The sequence below is a fragment of the Thalassophryne amazonica genome, chromosome 3 (genome assembly GCF_902500255.1).
Source record: "Thalassophryne amazonica chromosome 3, fThaAma1.1, whole genome shotgun sequence".
Classification (NCBI taxonomy): Eukaryota; Metazoa; Chordata; class Actinopteri; order Batrachoidiformes; family Batrachoididae; genus Thalassophryne; species Thalassophryne amazonica.
The window spans coordinates 53,462,837-53,481,851 of NC_047105.1; the positions used below are offsets into that span (position 1 = coordinate 53,462,837).

The following is a 19,015-nucleotide window of genomic DNA, read 5'->3' on the forward strand; positions in this document are numbered from 1 at the left end:
AGTTGGTTTGTTTGTTTCTTTTCACGGCATCTTTCTGTGTTAAGTGATCGAGGATCTTTTCAATGGGCATAAAATATTCTCCATCACTCATCCTTTCCCATCACTGACTGCAAAGTGGCCATGTTCAAAACTCTGTAACTTCTTCTCCTCAACAAGCAGAGACACATTTCTTACAGTCAGGATTGTTGAACAAGCTGAGGAACAACGTCCACCAGAATGACGTACACACACACACTGTTTGTCAGATGTGACACTGTGACGATCTAAATGTTAGTATCAATCAGTTTTTGTTTGTGCTGCACTTTAAAGCACAGTACAAGTAACACTCAGTCACAAGATTACTACTAATGTGATGGGACCATTTTGAAAGTGGTAGGATGAAGCAAGGACAACTAACTATAAAAAGCAAACATTAAAAAACAAAGACTTATTGGTGGATACCAATTTGTAGGGCTTTTCCTCATGCCTGTCAACAACATTGTTGGGCTGGCGATCAATAATGAACAAATTAAACCTCTGGAGACTGCAGATGTGGCACTTTTAGACAATAAATCATGATTTTGTCAGATGACATCCAAACACAAACCTCCAGCCAATGAAGGCAGTCTGTATATGCATTGTGACCTGCTATGGTTGTGTGACTGGGCTTAAATAGAAAGTATTCCCTTAAGTACATGGAATAGAATTCATGCATGCTGTAGTTTTCAGCGCAGTAAAAATGGTAAGAATACCCAAATGTTTAATGATTTATTTGAAATATTACAACACTTATTCCCCCAGCACTAACTGTGCAAGTCTAACATGGGCACAAGATAACAGTTTGAATAATTTGTTTGTCACTGTAGTGTGAGTTTAAAGGTATAGTTCCATTGGGTTTTTAAAGATTTAAGTCATAAAAAGAATTTTCTTTGGCACCACTATAATTTTATTGCTTAGCATTTAGATTCATAATATGATATTGCCAATACGATCAAAATTCATGCAGTCTGGAAACAATTTATAATTTCACCCCCTGAGGGGGAGAAATTGAAGGGCTTAAATGCTATGACCAACATTTGGCGGATTTGGAAGTAATTTACAAGAAATCTCACGGATGTTAACATAAAATGGGTCACAGGTCATCTCGAAACCTCACATATGCGCACGCTTCCTCCTGTAGTTAGTCTGCATGACAGTGATGAAAGACAGGACAGTATCCACTATGGAATTCCCCCCCTCCAAATAAATATATCCTCTTCAGTAAAATGAGCTGTAATTTTGCAACATTTTACAAAAATAAACCTACATTACAATGCTTGAATTTCGATAGAAACTAAATTTTCTCAGTTTTGTGAAATTAGAAGGACCCTTAACACCCTTTAACAGTGGTGCATATAACCATAATAATTATGCATTTAGTGATCAAAGCATATCATTTAGTATATTTCTAGCCAAAGACATTCCGTAAAAAGAGGATATTGAAAATTCAGGATGACCGCCAGTTTTCAAGATGTAGGCCATCACCAGTATGAAAACTGTAACTGCAATAAAACTGTGTAGACTAGTTTGTTATAGATGATCTTGGGATTCAAATCACATTTATTTTTAAATGATTTGATTTTGGAACATCAGAATTGTGCAGAAGCTTCCTTCTGTCTCACAGTGTAGGATTGACCACCATTCCTCTCAAGCAGTCAGCCATGGCCAGTATAACAAATGTAGGATTTCACACCCAGATCATCCATATCAGACTAGTCTATGCAACTTTTTTGTCATTACATTTTTCATGCCAGTCATAGAGGGTAGCACAGTGGCTTAGTGGTTAGCACTGTTGCCTCACATTGAGAAGGTCACAGATTTGCTTCCAACCTGCTCCTTTCTGTGTGGAGTTTCCATGTTCTCTCCCGATGCTCCAGCTTCCTCCCACTTCCAAAGACATGTATGTTAGGTGAATTAGAATCTTTAAATTGACCGTAGGTGTATGAATCTGTTTGTATGTGGCTCTGCGATAGACTGGTGGCCTGTCCAGGGTGTACCCTGTCTCTAGTCCAATGATTGTTGTGATTCTTAATTGTGATAATTGCGCATAAACAATGAAGTCATGAGGGTCATCTTGAAAAATCGCAGCCATCTTGATATATATATATATATATATATATATATATATATATATATATATATATATATATATATATATATATATATATATATATATATATATAAATCACTTTATGTATTACAAAAATGGTAGTTCCCAAGAACTACATAAACTTAAAAAACAAAAAACTTTCAACCAATCATGACCTCAGTATCCTGTTATATTCATTGTTGATAACAAAACTGATCCATAAACAGCTGTTGCAGTTTTGGGCAACATATTGAAATTTTATGATGGCAAAATGTCTATTTGTTTATTCATTCATTTATTGTTGTAAGAGTGCCAAATTATATGCTTTTGTCACATTTTTTTAAAAAATGAAACTATATCAATATAAGGACTACACATGTCCAGAATCATGCTGGTTGGACTGTGGCTCTTTCTCCTGAATTGTCCATAATTTTCAGAAGTGATGTCTTTCATAAGAAACAAGACCACCACCTGTCTGTCTGTCTGTCTGTCTGTCTGTCTGTCTGTGTGTCTCTATGTCTGACATACACCCAGACTGTCCCATTGACCTCTGACACTCAGATTGCCAATTGTGTTTCCTTGCAGAAATTGGCCAAAGAGGCGGAGTTGCTTCAGAAGGAGCACGTCTGGCAAGACTGGGTGAAGGTAAAGTAGGACACCTGCTCTTCTCCCTGATTCTTAAAATGCTGTCTTCTTTTTTTCCTGTGTTCTTCTCCAGACATCTGAAGTCTCTTCCCTCCAGCAGCACATTTTTCTCTGTGGTCCAGTTTTTTCACATTAGTGCTCTTTCCCCCACATGTTACCCTGTAACTTTTAATGACAATGTGATCAGCATCACAGAGACAAAATAATGATTTATCATTTTAATGCAGGTGATAAACATAGACATGGTCTTATATGCACGCATATACACAGTAGCCACTGACTTTGGGATGCTTTCATCCTGTTTGTTGAACACTGCATTCTTTTCTAGCTGACCTTTAAAATGTCAGATTTACTGAAATCTAAAAAAAAAACACAAAGGAGAAACGGTATTATTGTGCGTGGTTTATGTGTTTGTGTCTTTGCGTATGTGAACCTTTTTTGCTTCAGTGACTCTCACATTTGCAAACATTCACATGCTTCACAAACATGCTTTCATACTGATGTGTACACACACACACACACACACATACAAGCACACAATTATATATTTGTATTGCCTTATTCCACAGTTACACACATTGCACATTCCCTGCTGTCACATCCTCTGTCTCCAGGGAGACGAGATCCCTGTCATGGTACACTTCCCACAAATGGATTTTTAACCCAGCTCTTCCTGAGGGATATTTGAGAAAAGGCTTTAACTGATTTAAAAACTAATAATTATGAGCCCTACTTTTCTACAAAGTCCATTTTTATTCATGGTTGCTTACACTTTCAAGCGGTATTCTTTAGGTGTCTGGGCTGCTCCCCGCCCTCTCTTCTTGCTGGTCCGATGGAGGGAGCTGCAGTGCGGATGTCCCTTCATCATCAGCCCAAGGGGGTTGATGCTTCTGTCCATCTTTCTTTAGATCCAGTGCACCTCAATCGGATGTGTAGTCACTCAGGCAGAGGAGCCTGGGTCACAGTGACTGCGCACAACACACCTGTCTTTAAGTAGCTGCATCCAATATGGCATCAATACCGCCTTAAGTGGAAACACCACCACCACTCCTTAATCCCAAACCCTCATTACCTCTGTTTCCTCGCTATCTTTTTTCTGCATTCACTTTTTTTTCTCCATTTGTCCAGGCTCTGGCCTCATTTCCACTCTGATGCGCTCCACCTCCATCATCTTCACACGCCTTCTTCCTCTTCTTCCTGTCTGTATGTGTCTTTAATCAGCCATAAAAACACTACGAACATATCATATTGTTGGAAATGCTGCAAATGAATCCTAATGGTACTCGTCTATTAATAATGTATTGGAGCTGATTTCATTTGCCTTTATAATTAGGCCAGGTAATGAATCTCAGCAGGGGTGACTGAGAAACCATTTAAAAACCTTTCACAGAGGCGGAGGGAGAGGATTGCAGGAGCCAAAAGGATAGATATACCACATGCTTGCAAGATTTAGCCCCCCCCATTTCTAGATTTTGTGCTTTCCTAATTTCTCTTTGGGTGAACACTCTGCTGACTGACACTCTAATTAGATTAGGGCTGCATGCTCTTTGGGCATATTAGGAGAAACGCACGGCATCTTAAACTAGCAGGTGGAGCAGTATGTCAAATGAGAATAAAAAGTGTTTATGCATGAGAGACGGTATATTTTGATAGAATTCAACTGTGTGTGTTTGTGTGCTGGGGGGTCGGGAGTTCTGGTGTGAGTCACAAAAAAAAGCATCTTGAGGTTACTTTTTGCGGCGGTATTTATTTGTATGTGTTTATTAACGGCAGGTTCGGTACCTGGTCGAGCCCATCTGCTCGCCTTGCCAAACTAGTGACATCATAAAAAGTCAATGACACGCTTGTTCCTCACAGCGTCTGCCATCACAGCTGTTCCTGTAGCAATGGGAAGACCTCGGTCGTTCTCCCTCATCCTTCTCTCTCTCTCTCTCTCTCTCTCTCACACACTCACACACACACACACACACACACACACACACACACACACACACACACACACACACACACACACACACACACACACACACACACACACACACACACACATATAGATACAGTCTGTTTCCTGGTGTAGCTGCAGAGCCAGTTGCTTGATATGACCATCCTGACTGCAGGACATTATGGATGTCAGAATGTTGATTGCAACAACCGTTATGATGATTGTTCTGGGTTTTAAGTCCATTGGAATGAAATGGTGTGTGAAATACACATTAATGTGCTGGATGTGGATTGCTGCTGATTTCTCAAGGTCAAGCGTCATTCCACCATGACAGTCTGCACATCTAAGAAAGAGATTCTTTAACTTTAAAAAATTAGAGTTCAAGCTACCTTAAAATTTTACTTTGATTGAACTTGAAAAGATAAGTTGAGGTATGTTTTAAAGTAATTCACGTACTACAACACAGCATTAGATTTTTCATGTCATAGTCGCAAATGATTGATTTATGGATTTGTGTTGAGTGACATGTACAGTAGTGTTCAGAATAATAGTAGTGCTATGACTAAAAAGATTAATCCAGGTTTTGAGTATATTTCTTATTGTTACATGGGAAACAAGGTACCAGTAGATTCAGTAGATTCTCACAAATCCAACAAGACCAAGCATTCATGATATGCACACTCTTAAGGCTATGAAATTGGGCTATTAGTAAAAAAAAAAGTAGAAAAGGGGGTGTTCACAATAATAGTAGTGTGGCATTCAGTCAGTGAGTCGTCAATTTTGTGGAACAAACAGGTGTGAATTAGGTGTCCCCTATTTAAGGATGAAGCCAGCACCTGTTGAACATGCTTTTCTCTTTGAAAGCCTGAGGAAAATGGGACGTTCAAGACATTGTTCAGAATAACAGCGTAGTTTGATTAAAAAGTTGATTGGAGAGGGGAAAACTTATATGCAGGTGCAAAAAATTATAGGCTGTTCATCTACAATGATCTCCAATGCTTTAAAATGGACAAAAAAAAAACAGATGCGTGGAAGAAAACGGAAAACAACCATCAAAATGAATAGAAGAATAACCAGAATGGCAAAGGCTCACCCATTGATCAGCTCCAGGATGATCAAAGACAGTCTGGAGTTACCTGTAAGTGCTGTGACAGTTAGACGCCTGTGTGAAGCTAATTTATTTGCAAGAATCCCCCGCAAAGTCCCTCTGTTAAATAAAAGACATGTGCAGAAGAGGTTACAATTTGCCAAAGAACACATCAACTGGCCTAAAGAGAAATGGAGGAATATTTTGTGGACTGATGAGAGTAAAATTGTTCTTTTTGGGTCCAAGGGCCGCAGACAGTTTGTGAGATGACCCCCAAACTCTGAATTCAAGCCACACTTCACAGTGAAGACAGTGAAGCATGGTGGTGCAAGCATTATGCTATGGGCATGTTTCTCCTACTATGGTGTTGGGCCTATATATCGCATACCAGGTATCATGGATCAGTTTGAATATGTCAAAATACTTGAAGAGGTCATGTTGCCTTATGCTGAAGAGGACATGCCCTTGAAATGGGTGTTTCAACAAGACAGTGACCCCAAGCACACTAGTAAACAAGCAAAATCTTGGTTCCAAACCAACAAAATTAATGCCTCGCAGATGTGAAGAAATCATGAAAAACTGTGTTTATACAACTAAATACTAGTAGTGATTCACAGAATTGCTAAAAAAGCAGTTTGAACATAATAGTTTTGAGTTTATAGCGTCAACAGCAGATGCTACTATTATTGTGAACACCCCCTTTTCTACTCTTTTTTACTAATAGCCCAATTTCATAGCCTTAAGAGTGTGTATATCATGAATGCTTGGTCTTGTTGGATTTGTGAGAATCTACTGAATCTACTGGTACCTTGTTTCCCATGTAACAATAAGAAATATACTCAAAACCTGGATTAATCATTTTAGTCACATAGCACTACTATTATTCTGAACACTACTGTATTTCAGAACAGAAACGATCACCATAATTGACCATGTCACAAACATTCAAATCTGTCTTATGCTATAATTAACAATGGCTATAGGAATAGGTGAGCCATTTCAGTTTAAAATTCAGGTTTAAATTATTTTTGTGCAAAAAACCCTGTCAAGAAAATGTCAGATTGTGAACTGTCAACTATCAAATCAAATCAAATCAACTTTATTTATAAAGCACTTTTTAAAAAACAGCTGCAGCTGAAACAAAGTGCTGTACACAAGGGGACATATAAAAGGTAACAAACCAACAAGCCCCCCCCCCCCCCCCCCCCAAAAAAAAAAGTGAAAAGGCCTGCCTGATGTGGAGCGGTAACTTGTTCCACATCTTTGGAGCCACAACAGAAAAAGCTCAGTCCCCTCTGAGCATACTGTAGAAGTTGTCTTTTGGCGAAAAGACGAGCCGAAACTTCTCACATTAAGACTCTTTTAGTCGCGTTTATTAACAGACTACAAACATGGTGCCGCGCGCCAACAGAAAAACCGGAAACAGAACACGTCACCCGAACTCTTAAAGGGACCGCTACTATTACATGAATCACAACATAGCACATAACAGAACACTTATAAGAAAGTGAATTATGCCGTCAGTGTTGAGAGCACTACACATGCCCCCCCAGAATTCACTTTAACAGGACACCTGAAAGAAAAAAAAAGAAAAAAAAATGTATCAACGGCATGGGGGGCGAATCAAACGTCCAGTGCGGCTCCGCCGTATGGGAGAAGGCGGAACCGCCCCCTCAGTGGCTGTCTGCAGGGCTCCTCTGCGGCATGGCCGAGGGGCAGGAGGAACAGGAAAAGGGGGCCTAGTCAGAGGCCGTCCTCGTTTTGGGGGTTGCGCCAACTCAGCTGGCGTGGCCAGATCTAGGTGAGCTGGCTTAAGGTGGTCCACAGATATACACTCCGGTTTGCCCCCAATGTCTACCACAAAGTGCTTGTCCCCAGTTTCCACAACATGGAAAGGGCCCTCGTAAGGCGGACGGAGAGGTCCGCGGTGACCATCTGCTCGAATGAAAACATAGCCAGCAGACTGTAGGCTACTGGGTATGTGAAAGTTCGGCAAACCGTGACAGGAAGTAGGAAGTGGAGTAAACAGCCTGGAGCGCTGGAATGTGGCTGACCAAGGGGTCATGGTGTTAGGGATGAAATCCCCGGGGACCCGTAGTGGCTGACCATAGACCAGCTTTGCGAACGAGGCCTGAAGGTCTTCCTTCGGTGCTGTCCTGATGCCCAGCATGACCCATGGGAGCTTGTCAGCGCAGGAACTGTCCTTCAGGCTAGCACGCAGGGAGGCTTTCATTGACCTGTGAAAACATTCACAAAGGCCATTACTCTGGGGGTGGTAGGCCGTGGTGCGGTGGAGTTTAACTCCCACGCTTCCTGCGACAGCGTTCCAAAGTTCAGAGGTAAACTGAACGCCCCGGTCCAAGGAAATGTCTGATGGGGTGCCAAAACGGGACACACAGGTGCCAATAAATGCCCATGCCATATCAGCCGATGTTATAGATGACAGTGGAACAGTCTCTGCCCACCGTGTGGTCTTGCCGACCATAGTGAGCACATGAGTGTAACCCTGCGAGGGTGGACGTGGGCCAACTAGGTTGGTGTTGACGTGGTCGAAATGTTGTTCTGGCACTTGAAACTGTTCCAGTGGCGCTTTGGTGTGGCGGTGTACTTTGGCACGTTGGCACTCCACACAGGTGTTCGCCCAGTCCCTCACGTCCTTTTTAAGCCACACAAACTTGGCTGCGACCAGCCGTTGTGAGGCTTTGGTTCCAGGGTGTGAGAGGCCATGGATGGCGTCAAAAACAGGTCGCCTCCACTTCGCAGGCACAACAGGCCTAGGAGAGCCCATGGAGACGTCGCAAAGCAGAGTGGTGCCAGCGTCGCCGAATGCCACATCCTGCAGCTGCAGCCCAGTAACGGGTGAACGGCAAGCCTGCACGTCCGGGTCTGTGGCCTGCTCTGCTGCCATGCTGCCATAGTCCAGGCCGAGGTGGACCGCCCCCGCAACAGCGCGGGAGAGGCAATCTGCGACATGGTTGTGCTTTCCAGAAAGGTGTGCAATGTCCGTTGTGAACTCCGAAATGTAAGTCAGCTGCCGCTGTTGCCTGCCCGACCATGGCTGAGTGACTTTGGACAAGGCGAACATCAGAGGCTTGTGGTCCACAAAAAAGGTGAACTGGCGTCCCTCCAAAAGTGAACGAAAGTGTCAGATGGCGAGGTACACCCCAAGTAGCTCCCGATCGAAGGTGCTATACTTCTGTTCACTGGGACGCAACTGCCTGTTGAAAAAGGCGAGAGGCTGCCAGGCATTACCCACCCACTGCTCGTAAACCTCACCGACCGCGTAGTCTGAGGCGTCTGTGGTAAGTGCTATTGGGGCGGAGGAGGCGGGATGGGCCAACATGGCGGCCTTAGCCACGGCTGTCTTAGCGTCCGCAAAAGCCTTGTCTCTTTCCGGGCTCCAGCCCACAGTGTGCTTAGGCTTGCCGCCTTTCAGAGCCTCGTACAAGGGTTGCATGATTTGGGCGGCCCTGGGGAGAAAACGGTGGTAGAAGTTAACCATGCCTAGGAACTCCTGTAAGGCTTTGACAGTGACTGGGCGTGGGAAAGTGGTGATGGCCTCCACTTTTGATGGAAGAGGAATGACCCCGTCCTTTGTGACTCTGTGCCCCAGAAAGTCTATGGTGGACAGGTCGAACTCGCACTTGGCTGAATTGATGATGAGCCCGTGCTCGGTAAGTCGCTCGAACAGAGTGCGAAGGTGCAAAAGGTGCTCTGAAGGTGATGAACTGGCCACCAGGATGTCGTCAAGGTACACAAACACGAAAGGCAGATCCCATAACACAGAGTCCATGAGCCGCTGGAAAGTTTGAGCAGCATTCTTGAGCCCAAACGGGGTGTGCAGGAACTCAAACAAACCAAACAGCGTGATTACAGCTGTTTTTGGGATGTCGAGAGGGTGTACGGGCACTTGATGGTATCCTCTGATCAGGTCCACCTTCGAAAAAATGACCTTACCAGCCAGGTGAGCTGAAAAATCCTGTATGTGCAGCACTGGGTAGCGGTCAGGCGTTGTCGTGTCGTTGAGCCGTCGGTAGTCCCCGCAAGGACGCCAGCCCTCCCCCGGCTTGGGGACGAGGTGTAGGGGGGAGGCCCAAGGACTGTTGGAGCGACGAACAATCCCCAGGTGCTCCATGGACTCGAACTCTGTCTTGGCCACGGCAAGCTTGTTCGGCTCGAGGCGTCGAGCGCAGGCGTATACGGGTGGGCCAGTGGTGTCAATGTTATGCTCGACACCGTGCTTGGCTGTGGAAGAGGAGAAGGTGGGCTGCGTGAGTGCTGGGAACTCGGCGAGCAGACGCTGGAAACTGTCCGTGACAGAGAGCAGGCTGGAGAGGTGCAGTGCATCAGAGTCGCTGATTGCGCATGCATACGAACAGAAAGTGACGGCGTCGATCAAGCGCTGATTTTTAACGTCCACCAACAGTCCATATGCACACTAAAAATCTGACCCTAAGAGGGGAACGGCTACTTTGGCAATCACAAAGTCCCAGCCAAAGCGTTGGCCCCCAAAACACAGTTCAACATGCCTTGTGCCGTACGTACGGATGAGGCTGCCATTGGCGGCTTCCATGGGGGGGCCGTGGGTGTCAGCTACCATGTCCACCTGTGAAGCAGGCAGTAGACTCCGCTGTGCCCCTGTGTCGCAGAGGAAACGTCGGCCGGAGACGGAGTCGTGGATGAAGAGCAGCCTGCCGGCATGGCCGACGCTCACAGCCACTACTGAGCGCCGGCCTTGGCGTTTCCCACTCCACTGAAGCTGCATGGAGAGCGGCATCGTTTGGCCTTGCGGCCAAACCTGGCATGGTAGAAGCACACACCTGAAGACTGCTGCAGACGCGGGCTGCTGCTGCAATGAGCATATGATCATCCGGTACCTCTGATACAGCACCAGCAGGGAGGAGGGCGGCTGCGCAGGGCTGCTAACTCGCCAGGAAACACTTGTCAGCCTCAACAGCCAGTGCTCTGCAATCAGTGCTGGCAGTGTTGGCCAAAGCAGCTCTCACATGAGCAGGCAGTTGGCGTAGGAAAAGGTGGAGGAAAAGGAAATCTGGCTTGTTGTCGCCAAGCAGGTCGAGCATTCTGTCCATTAGCTCTGAGGGCTTGCTGTCACCGAGCCCATGAAGAGAGAAAAGCCTATTGGCCCTCTCAGCGTCAGACAGTTCGAATGTTTGAAGTAAGTATTCCTTCAGAGTTTCATACTTTTCCGGCAGAGGAGGACGTTTAAGAAGGCTCACCACTCTCGATGCTGTAGAACTTCCGAGGGCAGATACCACGTAGTAGTATTTAGTTTCGTTAGCGGTGATCTGACACAAGGCAAACTGTGCCTCGGTCTGAGCGAACCAGGCTGAAGCAGAAGATTCCCAGAATTCGGGGAGCTTGAGAGACACAGCGTTGGCGGTCATGGCGATCTGGATACGTCCAGTAAACAAACTTCGGGGTCACCAGTGTAGAAGTTGTCTTTCGGCGAAAAGACAAGCCGAAGCTTCTCACATTAAGACTCTTTTAGTCGCATTTATTAACAGACTACAAACATGGCGCCGCACGCCAACAGAAAAACCGGAAACAGAACACGTCACCCGAACTCTTAAAGGGACCGCTACTATTACATGAATCACAACATAGCACATAACAGAACACTTATAAGAAAGTGAATTATGCCGTCAGTGTTGAGAGCACTACAATACGCTTGCACCTCAACACCTCCAGGAGGAGCTGATCAGCTGACCGGAGGTGGCGAGCAGGGGCGTAACAATGAAGCAGCTCAGAGAGGTAGGGTGGGGCAAGGCCATTTAAAGATTTAAAAACAAAAGAATTTTAAAATGAATTCTAAAATGCACAGGCAGCCAGTGGAGGGAGGCCAGGATAGGTGTAATGTGCTCCCTCTTACGTGCACCAGTTAGCAGACGGGCAGCAGCATTCTGAACTAGCTGGAGACGTGCAAGGGAGGACTGGCTAATTCCATAATAAAGTGCATTACAGTAATCCAGCCGGGAGGTAATAAAAGCATGGATTGCTGTTTCAAAGTGCTTATGTGCAAGAAAAGGCTTAACCTTAGCAAGCTGCCTTAAGTGAAAGAAACTTGATCTGACTACTGCACTGATTTGGTGGTCCAGTTTAAAATCGTTGTCCATCTTAAAACCCAAGTTTGTGACAGTAGATTTCGAAAAGGCTGACAAAGGCCCCAGATTGACAGGTGAGGAAGAACAGGAGCTGCTAGGGCCAGAAACAATCACCTCCGTTTTCTTTTCATTAAAATGAAGAAAATTCAATGCCATCCAGGCTTTAACATCCTTAAGACAGGACAAAAGGGGCTGAAGAGAAGAGGCATCATTTTTCTTTAGGGGGACATATAGCTGGCTGTCATCAGCATAGCAGTGGAAGCTGATGCCATGCTTTCTGCCATGCGGTGCTTTCTGCCCAATGAGGTGGGCTTCATTGATAATTGGCAAAGCTTCTGGGGAAAACCTGGTCTTGTTAGGAGAGACGGCATCCATCCCACTTTAGAGGGAGCAGCTCTCATTTCTAGAAATCTGGCCAATTTTTTGGGATCCTCCAAACTGTGACTGTCTAGCGTTGGGACCAGGAGGCAGAGCTGTGGTCTTATACACCTCTCTGCAGCTTCTCTCCCCCTGCCATCCCCTTATTACCCCATCCCCGTAGAGACGGTGCCTGCTCCCAGACCACCAATAACTAGCAAAAATCTATTTAAGCATAAAAATTCAAAAAGAAAAAATAATATAGCACCTTCAATTGCACCACAGACTAAAACAGTTAAATGTGGTCTATTAAACATTAGGTCTCTTTCTTCTAAGTCCCTGTTTATAAATGATATAATAATTGATCAACGTATTGATTTATTCTGCCTAACAGAAACTTGGTTACAGCAGGATGAATATGTTAGTTTAAATGAGTCAACACCCCCGAGTCACACTAACTGTCAGAATGCTCGTAGCACGGGCCGGGGCGGAGGATTAGCAGCAATCTTCCATTCCAGCTTATTAATTAATCAAAAACCTAGACAGAGCTTTAATTCATTTGAAAGCTTGTCTCTTAGTCTTGTCCATCCAAATTGGAAGTCCCAAAAAACAGTTTTATTTGTTATTATCTATCGTCCACCTGGTCGTTACTGTGAGTTTCTCTGTGAATTTTCAGACCTTTTGTCTGACTTAGTGCTTAGCTCAGATAAGATAATTATAGTGGGCGATTTTAACATCCACACAGATGCTGAGAATGACAGCCTCAACACTGCATTTAATCTATTATTAGACTCTATCGGCTTTGCTCAAAAAGTAAATTAGTCCACCCACCACTTTAATCAGATTTTAGATCTTGTTCTGACTTATGGTATGGAAATAGAAGACTTAACAGTATTCCCTGAAAACTCCCTTCTGTCTGATCATTTTTTAATAACATTTACATTTACCCTGATGGACTACCCTGCAGTGGGGAATAAGTTTCATTACACTAGAAGTCTTTCAGAAAGCGCAGTAACTAGGTTTAAGGATATGATTCCTTCTTTATGTTCTCTAATGTCATATACCAACACAGAGCAGAGTAGCTACCTAAACTCTGTAAGGGAGCTAGAGTATCTCGTCAATAGTTTTACATCCTCATTGAAGACAACTTTGGATGCTGTAGCTCCTCTGAAAAAGAGAGCTTTGAATCAGAAGTGTCTGACTCCGTGGTATAACTCACAAACTCGTAGCTTAAAGCAGATAACCCGTAAGTTGGAGAGGAAATGGCGTCTCACTAATTTAGAAGATCTTCACTTAGCCTGGAAAAAGAGTTTGTTGCTCTATAAGAAAGCCCTCCGTGAAGCTAGGACATCTTTCTACTCATCACTAATTGAAGAAAATAAGAACAACCCCAGGTTTCTTTTCAGCACTGTAGCCAGGCTGACAAAGAGTCAGAGCTCTATTGAGCTGAGTATTCCATTAACTTTAACTAGTGATGACTTCATGACTTTCTTTGCTAACAAAATTTTGACTATTAGAGAAAAAATTACTCATAACCATCCCAAAGATGTATCGTTATCTTTGGCTGCTTTCAGTGATGCCGGTATTTGGTTAGACTCTTTCTCTCCGATTGTTCTATCTGAGTTATTTTCATTAGTTACTTCATCCAAACCATCAACATGCTTATTAGACCCCATTCCTGCCAGGCTGCTCAAGGAAGTCCTACCATTATTTAATGCTTCAATCTTAAATATGATCAATCTATCTTTGTTAGTTGGTTATGTACCACAGGCCTTTAAGGTGGCAGTAATTAAACCATTACTTAAAAAGCCATCACTTGACCCAGCTATCTTAGCTAATTATAGGCCAATCTCCAACCTTCCTTTTCTCTCAAAGATTCTTGAGAGGGTAGTTGTAAAACAGCTAACTGATCACCTGCAGAGGAATGGTCTATTTGAAGAGTTTCAGTCAGGTTTTAGAATTCATCATAGTACAGAAACAGCATTAGTGAAGGTTACAAATGATCTTCTTATGGCTTCGGACAGTGGACTTATCTCTGTGCTTGTTCTGTTGGACCTCAGTGCTGCTTTTGATACTGTTGACCATAAAATTTTATTACAGAGATTAGAGCATGTCATAGGTATTAAAGGCACTGCGCTGCGGTGGTTTGAATCATATTTGTCTAATAGATTACAGTTTGTTCATGTAAATGGGGAATCTTCTTCACAGACTAAAGTTAATTATGGAGTTCCACAAGGTTCTGTGCTAGGACCAATTTTATTCACTTTATACATGCTTCCCTTGGGCAGTATTATTAGACGGTATTGCTTAAATTTTCATTGTTACGCAGATGATACCCAGCTTTATCTATCCATGAAGCCAGAGGATACACACCAATTAGCTAAACTGCAGGATTGTCTTACAGACATAAAGACATGGATGACCTCTAATTTCCTACTTTTAAACTCAGATAAAACTGAAGTTATTGTACTTGGCCCCACAAATCTTAGAAGCATGGTGTCTAACCAGATCGTTACTCTGGATGGCATTTCCCTGATCTCTGGTAATACTGTGAGAAATCTTGGAGTTATTTTTGATCAGGATATGTCATTCAAAGCGCATATTAAACAAATATGTAGGACTGCCTTTTTTCATTTACGCAATATCTCTAAAATCAGAAAGGTCTTGTCTCAGAGTGATGCTGAAAAACTAATTCATGCATTTATTTCCTCTAGGCTGGACTATTGTAATTCATTATTATCAGGTTGTCCTAAAAGTTCCCTAAAAAGCCTTCAGTTGGTTCAGAATGCTGCAGCTAGAGTACTGACGGGGACTAGCAGGAGAGAGCATATCTCACCCGTGTTGGCCTCTCTTCATTGGCTTCCTGTTAATTCTAGAATAGAATTTAAAATTCTTCTTCTTACTTATAAGGTTTTGAATAATCAGGTCCCATCTTATCTTAGGGACCTCGTAGTACCATATTACCCCATTAGAGCGCTTCGCTCTCAGACTGCGGGCTTACTTGTAGTTCCTAGGGTTTGTAAGAGTAGAATGGGAGGCAGAGCCTTCAGCTTTCAGGCTCCTCTCCTGTGGAACCAGCTCCCAATTCAGATCAGGGAGACAGATACCCTCTCTACTTTTAAGATTAGGCTTAAAACTTTCCTTTTCGCTAAGGCTTATAGTTAGGGCTGGATCGGGTGACCCTGGACCATCCCTTGGTTATGTTGCTTTAGACGTAGACTGTGGGGGGGTTCCCATGATGCACTGTTTCTTTCTTTTTTTGCTCCGTATGCATCACTCTGCATTTAATCATTAGTGATCGATCTCTGCCCCCCTTCTCGGCATGTCTTTTTCCTGGTTCTTTCCCTCAGCCCCAACCAGTCTCAGCAGAAGACTGCCCCTCCCTGAGCCTGGTTCTGCTGGAGGTTTCTTCCTGTTAAAAGGGAGTTTTTCCTTCCCACTGTGGCCAAGTGCTTGCTCATAGGGGGTCGTTTTGACCGTTGGGGTTTTTCATGGTTATTGTATGGCCTTGCCTTGCAATATGGAGTGCCTTGGGGCAACTGTTTGTTGTGATTTGGCGCTATATAAGAAAAAAGTTGATTGATTGATTGATTGATGCTTTCAACTATCTTTGAATGTATGGAAGAGTTCCAAACCATGGACACTCTAACAGTTAAACTGTTTTTAAATAGTTTTAAAATTGGTTTAATTTAGTGTTACATTTCTAAAGTAACAATGAAATGTCTTTCATCTGTCTTTAATCTGGTTAAATGAAACATAATTTGGTTTTAAACTGTTCCATTCCAATGATAGGGCAAAGTATAGTGTATTTACGATACGATACACTTTATTGTCCCCTCAGGGAAATTTGTCTTGGACTCATGCTAAGTGCCTTTACAAAAGGAAAACAAACAGATACAAGATAAAAACACAACCACATCCATAACAAATTAACATGACAGGAAGTCAGGAGAAACACCATAAGTATTGCACAATTCCAGTTTTAGACATTATTGTTTAGCAATTTGATGGACATGGGGATGAATTTTTAAGATGCTGCAGCTTGTTTCAAAATCACATAGGAACATGGTTTTATTTGGTTTCAGCCATCTCTAGACCAATGGCAAATGATCAACATTTGAGAAAGTGGATTTAACTGGTATCCAAGCAGTTTTGATGAGCAATGCATCTTCAAGGAAGTAATCAAGTCCAGTTGACATGACTCAGCCTGGTTGATACCATGACCTGGATGACTTAGAATCTCCCCAGACAGATTTACCTTTTGTTTTTAGACTGATTTTGGTCAAAACTAGTAACTGAAGTTTGTTTATATAAACATGATTATAGTATTATTATTACTAGTTATGTTCTCCGCCATTTTGCATACATTATAAATATGGTATAGGGCAACACACACAAACTAAACGTGCATGTGTGGTCACGCCAGCCATGAAAACAATGAACAGAAATGGCCTAATTAAAACTCTGATTGTGTGTTACTTCATTCTCTGCACACAGTACCCTTATACAAATATGTCTTTATATTGGAAAATAGTTATTGGCTGCTATATTAATGTTCAAAATTTGATTTAGAGCAAATTTTCAAAATATTGACAAAATATCCATCATGTTACACTTCAGAAAATGGCATCTGCAAGTTTTGTGTGACTTTGAGGATTTTAGAAAAATTGCAAAACTGACAACAAAACCAAACTATTTTTTCTTTTTTCTTTTTTTTTTGACAAAATGACACATTGTTTCCCTTGAGCATCACTGTCAGACTGATATTATATTTGACGTGACATTATCAGCTTCATTATCATCAAACTGAACTGTGTTTAACCCACTGATCTCCCATCACTTGCAGGTGTCACTTTGCTAACGAGTGAGTTGACATTAAGTGCCACACATTGGAACAGAAACTCAAGATTGGATGAAAGAAAGGACAGAGATTGTGGAGGTTGGAAAAAGACGTGTACTTTCCATCAGATTGGGATGTGGCAGCTGCTGCACGTTTGAAATGCATTAGTGCTAATAGCTGTGCCATTAGAGGTGAGAGAGAGGCACTCTCTTGATGGGCTGCCATGATGAAACCAGGGAGGAGGGTGTGGGGGGGGGGGGGGGGCGAACAACAAGAGACAGAGGAAAAGAAGAGGTGTAAGTGAGAAAGCAAGTGACTGAGGGAAGACAGTATAAGAGACAGAGAAAACGGGAAACAGAGATAGAGCCATCTTCCAGGCCATTTACTGCAATCATAACCCTCTAATCAATCAAGCCTTTCATCATAGGACAACACAAAGTCTGTATATTTCTCTTCTCCTCTCACTATCTCAGCTACTATCATACCTAAAGCAGTGCATACGCAGATGTGATGCTGTACCTTTATAATCCTGACATAAAATATTCATATTGCACTGGCCCTTGTTATTTCTGACGAATGTGTGCCAGTCTATGAACAAGTAATGCAACGAAGACATGCACATCCAAAACACGTAAAAAGGCGTGCTAGACCAAGAAAATCATACCAAAGATAGAAACTGAATGATCCACACAACCACAGCGCTCCAATACAACAAAAAGCTTTATTTAATAAGACATAATGTTTCGGGCAACCTGCCCGCAGGTCTGACGAAGGGCAGGTTGCCCGAAACATTATGTCTTATTAAATAAAGCTTTTTGTTATATTGGAGCGCTGTGGTTGTGCGGATCTTTCGGTTTCTATCCAGTCTATGAACAAGACATCGCTCTATGTATGTATGTATGTGTGTGTGTATGTATGTATGCCAATCAATGGGCACTCATGCACCCTCCAGTAGGGTATGATAATAGTCTCCCCTCTGCCAATAGGATGCTCCTATTGACAGGTTCCTATGACAAAGGGGAGGTGATGGTCTAGTGGTTAAACATTGGGCTTGAGACCAGAGGATCCTTGGTTCAAATCCCAGCTTGACTGGAAAATCACTAAGGGTCCTTGGGCAATGTCCTTAACCCTCTGGGGTCGACGGCATTGTATACGACGGCTAAGACCAAGCGTTACTAAATTATAAATAACTTTTGAATGATATGAGATAGAAACTTCCTTTTTTTTTTTTTTTTTTTTTTTTGCTGAAAAGTTAACTCCGCGGACTTTCAAGCCAGCCATCGGCCATCTTTGTACTCCTCATTGAAGCTGTGTGTTGACGTGTGCAATGTGAGTGTCCAATCGGAATTGGTTCACTGTCACATGGTTTTCCAAAATCCAATCATAGGGCAGATTTACCTCACGTGAAAAGCCAAAGATCGTTTTCAGGAATGATATGTTACTAGTTGGCCCGTTTGAATAGCCCCCTGGGTGCTCCGATGAGTACATACTATTAGTACATACTCAGTGTGCCCTGCACCATTACGCACAGCGATCAGTGAAAGCAGGAGCAGCTGGAGAGCCTCTGATGACAATCTCACATGCTCAAACAAAGAGTGTGTAACTATCAGGATTGCTCCACTAGTTTGCATGTGAATGTTACTGGATAACTCTGTTGCTTTCTCTGCGTAAAGCACTGTTTACCATATCAATGGACAACAAAACACATAGACCATTTTGTATATATTGTTCAAAATGTGCATTTGTGTTTATTGTTTGAACCTTTTTGTTGTACAGTCTTTCACATAAGACCTCAAATTACCTTTGTAAAGTGTCAAAACAGTTGTTTATTACAGTTTGCTGTGTGTTTTGAATAAATGTGTATGGAAAATTATTTTTCGCTTTATTTTTCCTTGCCTATTTTTGATTGTAAACC

The 19,015-nt window shown here is 42.9% G+C and overlaps 1 protein-coding gene across 3 annotated transcripts in view; it reads left to right on the plus strand.

Annotated features, from left to right (window-relative positions):
- Window positions 1-19,015, plus strand: part of cacna2d2a (calcium channel, voltage-dependent, alpha 2/delta subunit 2a) — a 573,469-nt gene that overhangs the window by 319,466 nt on the left and 234,988 nt on the right. For all 3 annotated transcript variants that reach the window (XM_034166295.1, XM_034166292.1, XM_034166294.1), the window contains exon 4: window positions 2,693-2,752. In XM_034166295.1, coding sequence (XP_034022186.1) covers window positions 2,693-2,752 — 60 coding nt within the window. The remainder of the gene's footprint in view (window positions 1-2,692; window positions 2,753-19,015) is intronic.